Here is a 6,683-nt window from a genome sequence, read left to right on the forward strand (position 1 = left end):
AAAACTTACCTTGCTCACACACTTGACAATTTTGTGCACCTTCTCAATCTTTGACTAGCAACCTTTTCTTTTAGCTGTAATCTTCTTTTGGCTGATGCCTACATTAACAATAGAAAATTTTCCTCCTCTAATGCCCACGATCCTTGTAGAAAACAACTTGGAGCAACTATCAATGATCCTTTACTCCCAACAAATACAACCAACCAAGCTTTGATACCACATGTAGGAAAAAAGGGGTACAAAATAGGAAGAAAACACACATAAAGTTTTATAGATTCGTTAGATTCAAAAATTACATTAACAATCTGAACTTCAGCTTCTTCAAAGTTGCCATCACATTTTGTTGCTCTTACATCCTCTTACAGCTCCATACATTGACTGCTAGATACAAACTCAAAATCTAATAGCTCTGTAGCTGAGAGAATTCATACAAAAATAGACCTACGATATATATCAAACTATAACATCTGGTGATATGGAGATATGGAGAATACATAGACAACAATACTCAATCACGTATTTGTAAGAACTATTAACCAATAAATCATATGATTATAATTCAAAACAATGATTATTTATGTCCAATCGATTATATATGCCTATGTACTTATGATTTATAATAATGTTAGAAAGAAACCAATATGTAAAGATTATAATCCTTAAAAAGATGAATTAAAAAAAGAAAATAGAAAAGAAATCACTTCTTTGTAAAAATAAGTGATTTTTTATAACATTTAAATTAATTACTAATTACCAGTAGTGTACTTTACATGATCTACAATGATAGAGTTTTTCTAATCTCTCAATGCTACTTATGTAATTTACTAGAACCATTGAACGAAGGGTATTTTAAAATGTATCGGTACTGCTAAATACACATTATGAAATAACCGTGTGGTAGTGGTAACCACAAATCAATCATGACATTATCAAGAAAAGCAATCTTGTCATCGTGCATGTTCAATTAAATTAACATGTGTACTGCCATCAATACATTTTCAAGATGAAATCAAGTAAATTAAAAATTAAAAATTAGTTCATCTTTTGAATTTATATCCAATTAATATTATATTATATGAATTGTTCTTCATTGCATGTCTAATTATCAATGACTAAAAACATAGAAAATAGATTTTAGAAAATTTTATCATTATTAAGAAGTTTATTTTATATGTAATCTTTGTTTAATACTAATATTATGTTTTTAATGTGCAATTTACAAATTTACAAATATATTTATTTAAACAATAATATAAGATCAATACAGTCTGTTTTTCATACTAACATGAAATCAATATAAGCTCCTTTTTAACATATACTTTAAAAACTATTTATCCAAAGATAAAATATCACAACATAAAATCTACTTTTTTTAAAAATCACATGAAAACTAAAAAGTAATCTGTAAAAAGAAAAAATTACAACTTGAAAGGTTATACTTGAATGTCCACAATAAAAATCTAATATATTAACAAAATAAACACCCTCCAACCCTTTACGAGGACATTGGAAAACAAACCCTGCTTTCATAAAATGCACCTACGTCCTAAGACAATTTAATTGCCCATAGATGCCATAATTATCTTACTGTTTCACATAATATACAACAATGGGGCTGCGCACACTGTAATTGCCAGAGCTCCAAGTCAGTGCACCTGATAGTAAAGCATAATCATCTGGTACAACCCGACTTTCAATTTTCACATTGTATGACATCTTCTGATTGGAGGACGTGAAAGAGAGTGTATCTGGTTCCACTGTCACGTTCATTCCAAGGGGCGCATCTAATTTGGCTTGGTAAGTAGCTTTTGGAGGTCCTACATTTGTAACTGTTCTTGGAAATTGAACAAAAATGGGCTCACTTACATCCCTAACAATCATCATGGAAGGATAGTTAAGTTCCCATACTCCATTTTCAGATAATTTTGAAGAACAAGTGACAGATTCTCCTGTCAACAAACGTAAAGATGTTTCATTGTATCCTTGGCTACATAGCATATTGATATAGGATTTTGCGTCAGCTTCATACACAAGCCCCGGATTGATGGCCTTGAGGGGGTTAATCTGCCCTGAACCATATCCTAATTCCCCAGCACGATTGCCCTCTAATGTTGCATCGAATGTAGATGCTGAATCACAAATTAAATTGTGAGCATAGATAAGAAAGAAATAAGATTATATACAATTTTTGGGTTATGAAATGGATACCCACCTGTGGTCATGAGAGCAGATTTGATAGCAGCAGGAGACCAGTCAGGATGAAATGACTTGACATAGGCCGCTGCTCCTGTGGCATGAGGGCATGCCATGGATGTTCCAGAAACTATGTTAAAATCCACAACTCTTTTGTCCAAAGGACTTGTGGTCATTGGTGCAGCTTTTGACCAAGCTGCTAGAATATCTACACCGGGTGCGGTGATGTCAGGCTGTCAAGGAAATATGATATAAATGGATTAGTTTAAATGTTTTTTTTTGTTTTTTTTTTGAGAGTGAGCCACTGATATATATGTCAAGTTTAATTGTTAATTAAGATCAATTTTCAAATACCATTCAGATATTTTAGTTTTCTCACCTTCAAAAGATTTGGTGTGATTTGGTTGGGACCTTTTGATGAGAATGAAGCCACTATAGGTGCAGGTAAATCATTCCGAACCACACCTTTTTCTATGCTTGCCGTTGGAGAGCTAATGAAATGTATTGGAATTAAAACATAAGCAGTGTCTTAAAGTTTGGTTTTTTTCTTTTTTTGAAATTTCATATTCAATTTTCAGTTTGTTATTGAACTGTCCACTTTAGGGCTCTTTTACACTCATATAATAAAGGCTTTTGATTTCAGCTTCTTTTGTTGTACCATAGATTTAATGTTTCTGAATGTCAGAATTTGTTTCATTTTTTATTGATCTTGAATAGGCAATCAAACGTTTTAACCAATTTTAGAGTAAAACAATATTATATCTCGAAGGGGCGTCTAGTAAATAAATTAGACCACAACCCAATAGATTGTGAATTTGTTGGATTGTGGTCTAATTCAATTACTAGAAGTCCTAGATGACTTTCTACTCCATCAAACGCAATTTTTATGGGGGAAAAAGTAATTCATTTCATTCATGCATTTACCTTGTGGAGTTGATGTAAGATCTGATAACCTCTCCCTCTTTGTTAAATATAAGTGTAGCTGGGACGATGAACGAGGAAGCTGTATCATTCATTGGATCGTACATTATTATGGCACCTGCCCCTCCAGAGACATACACTCCACCATCGGGCAGATCATATGGGTCTGCTAAGTAGCAAAGTACTATTTTTCCTTCAACTAAGCTGCGATCCAGGGAATATAACTTGCAACCACTGACCATATTCATAATCATACAAATGGCGAGCTTTGATTTCAACAAATGAGCAAATGTAATTTTAAAAAGTAATTCATTATCAAATTCATGTGATGATGTTCTGCATTTCACCTTGAGTCCTGTGATGAAAATCCGCCAGAAACATTAGTAGCGTCTCCTCCATATACTAAAGGATACCAAGGCTGCTCCATTGTGAATGTATTTATAGCACGCCCCTATCACACCATTAAACTCAACTCATTAGAATTTTGATCACTTAATATGAGTGGATGACAATGATATTTGATTTACCTCGAAGGACGTTTGATTTCCCAAATTAAGTTGTGATTTGAATTGGCGATCAATGCTGCTTGCAGCCACTGTCAAGGACCAAGGGGAATAATTGCAAACAGTTCCCACAGATCCATCGTTACAAGCAGCATTTGATGTTAAGATTCCTCTCTTCATTGCATGGAATGCTCCAATTGCAATGCTATCTTCAAAGTAGTTAAGTGGGGGAAGGAATCCTCCATTTGAATAACCAATCGAAACAGAAATAATATCCACACCATCATGGATTGCATCATCAAATGCGGCAAGAATATCTACGTCACTGCAATCTGAAAAGCAAACCTTGTATATAGCAATCCTTGCGCCAGGTACTCCTCCACGCGCGTCTCCTTGGGCAAATCCAAAAAGGCTGGCATTTTTGACAATGCTTCCAGCCGCTGTGGAGGCAGTGTGTGTTCCATGGCCATCTGAATCTCTTGGAGAGATGAACTCACCAGCCTCTGGTTCAGATCCAGAGCCTTTATTATAAAAGCTTGCACCTATTATTTTCCTGGGAAATAATTAAATACATTTGTCACCACGATAAAATCTCAAAAATAATTATTTTCTACATCATTTCTTGATGGTAAAAGGATTTAGTTCCAGAGGTAGCACGAATGAATGTTCTAGTACTTATTGCAGGATTTGAAGTCGGGTGTTGTCTGGCACACTCCCTTCCATTTTGAGGGAATGGGACCCAATCCCTTGTCATCGAAACTTTCCGATTCTGGCCATACCCCTGCACTCAAATTGCGTAAGAGATATTTCTTCAGAATTACTTTGAGAATCTTGTGAAACCATTTTAGTGTCTGTTCTATGCTACCAATGAAGCCTCTATTATTTTTTGTTATACCTGTATCTAGAACGCCAACAATTACGTCACTTTGATACTCCAAATCATTGGTTTGCTGAGACAGAGGGAGTCCCACAAAATCCCATGATCTACTTGTTAAGGGTTTGGCCTTTTTGCTTTCAAAGACCGAAACTATGCCATCTGTGTCTGTAATTCACAAACAAGACTTTCAACTCATTATTTGGAAATAAAATGATAATACATTTGGAAAACAAAGACGAATTTCTAGTAACTACTACTAATATCCTGGTTGCCAAATTTCTAATTAAGATGCAATATCCTTCTCAGCATATATTGGGTATTTTAAATTTCCAATTCATAAGCAATTCATCCCATTATCATTATAATTCATCTCGACACCATTCTAAAAATTCCTACAGAGCACACTGTTAAATACAGCATCCATTTTTGGGGTAATCTTACTTGAGAGGTGTTGGGCATGAGATGAGGAAAGCCAAGCTGCAAATCCGTTAAAGCTTTTCCAATAGCTATGAACAAAAGATTCCTGTGCTGCCTCATAGCTTAACAAGAATATTACAAAAACAAAATTAGAAAAATATTTCTCCTTCCATGTAGAGAGTGAAGCATACAAGAAGAAAGAACTATGTAATAACCTTCCATGTAGAGAGTGAAGCAATGAGAGGTGAGATGCAGTTGCTGCTGTTTGGGAGTAATCTTGTATATCTGGGGATGGAACATCACCCATGTACACTATATAAAGCTGATTTGACAGAGAATAAAATGTTCAGTCAGTAGCAATCCAAACAGAGGGAGATGAAGTTATTTACTATCGAAGAAGAGTTAAGATATTACCTTTTCATTCAATTGACGAGAAGCAGCTGTGGAGAAAAGGATAACGAGAAAAGCCAAGGGAAACAGAAGATGGGTTATGACTGTACTTGCCATCAAAAGGTTAGTAATGTTTTTTTACTGTATCTCAGAATGTAATGAAACAGGCCATCAATTTATACTACTCTAGTGTGTAATAAATAAATAAAATGTTGATAATACTAAGGTGGCTTTTTGTCTTGAAAAGTGTGAAACGAAATACGAGTACGAACAAAGAATTTAAGTTCTTCCGTCGTGAGTTTAACGAGGCATTTCATTGAAATTATTGGTCGGCCAATAAATAATAACGTTAACAACAATAATAATAAAATACAATAACGTTTTCCTTTATAAAATAATAATAATTTTCAATTAAAGAATCCAACATAAAACAAGAGGTGTGATACAATGGAGTCCCTGTCATTTGCTAAGAACTAGTGAGTTATTGTTTCTTGTGAGAATAAAGAATTGCTTCATGTTTAGATTTCATAAGGAGCTTAACAATTGATGTTATGTGGTTTTGTGATAGTTTTTTAGGTCTTTATGTTCTAACAAGAGGTAAGGTGATGAGAATGTGTTTAAAAAATTACGATAGTATCACATATATAGAATTAGGATGTACATTAAGTTATTGCAATAGAACGTGTTGACTTCAAGCTAATCTACGAGAGGATGGAGTATTAAGAAAGGTAGGACTTATTATGCATATAATCAACATAGATAACAAGTGTAAAAGATAAATCATGAGAACTTATCATTCATGCTCATGCTATCCTTAATAGGCACAAGTTATTAAAAATATGTGATGAAAGAATGTGCTAGATTTATATAAGCATACAGTAAACAAATGAGTTAAACCATTATCGTGGCCAAGCTTCAGAAGATTGCACAATTGTACTAAAACATTCAATCAAAATAGACTTAATTATAAATAAAAATTAATAATGATTAAAAACAATCAATGGAAGTCAAATGATTAAACTTGTTTTTCTATTAGTTAAAATTTGACATAGTATCTTATTTATAGTCTAAATCTAATTTTGTATAAATGCTTATGCCTTGAAAAAATTCAATAAAACCATCTTAAAGAAAGAAAAGTTCTTTCTATTTATGTAATATAAGTTTATAAATATTTGGCAATTGATATTTGCACAAGAAAGGTAGCTAAGAGAAACTTTATAACTACTTAACATAGAAAAACTACATTCAAAATAGAATGCTATTGGCACAAATATGACAACCCATTGTAGCTTGTAGCTTGCTAACAACTAGTATTCAAAATTACTATAAAATGTTTACAAAATCTAAGCATGGTATCAAATGTTTTTTAATGAAAGGCAATT

At 33.3% G+C, this 6,683-nt stretch overlaps 1 protein-coding gene across 1 annotated transcript; it reads right to left on the reverse strand.

Moving 5' to 3' along the window:
• Positions 1-1,584: 1,584 nt before the first annotated feature.
• Positions 1,585-5,418, reverse strand: LOC131059794 (subtilisin-like protease SBT4.14). The gene is made up of 11 exons (XM_057992828.2): positions 5,326-5,418; positions 5,127-5,233; positions 4,936-5,033; positions 4,513-4,659; positions 4,293-4,398; positions 3,642-4,170; positions 3,462-3,565; positions 3,118-3,348; positions 2,573-2,684; positions 2,213-2,426; positions 1,585-2,129 (listed from the first exon to the last, which is right to left on the reverse strand). Exons 1-11 carry the CDS (start codon positions 5,416-5,418, stop codon positions 1,585-1,587), a joined length of 2,286 nt encoding a protein of 761 aa, XP_057848811.2.
• Between the last annotated feature and the right edge of the window lie 1,265 nt (positions 5,419-6,683).

The sequence above is a fragment of the Cryptomeria japonica genome, chromosome 3 (genome assembly GCF_030272615.1).
Source record: "Cryptomeria japonica chromosome 3, Sugi_1.0, whole genome shotgun sequence".
Classification (NCBI taxonomy): Eukaryota; Viridiplantae; Streptophyta; class Pinopsida; order Cupressales; family Cupressaceae; genus Cryptomeria; species Cryptomeria japonica.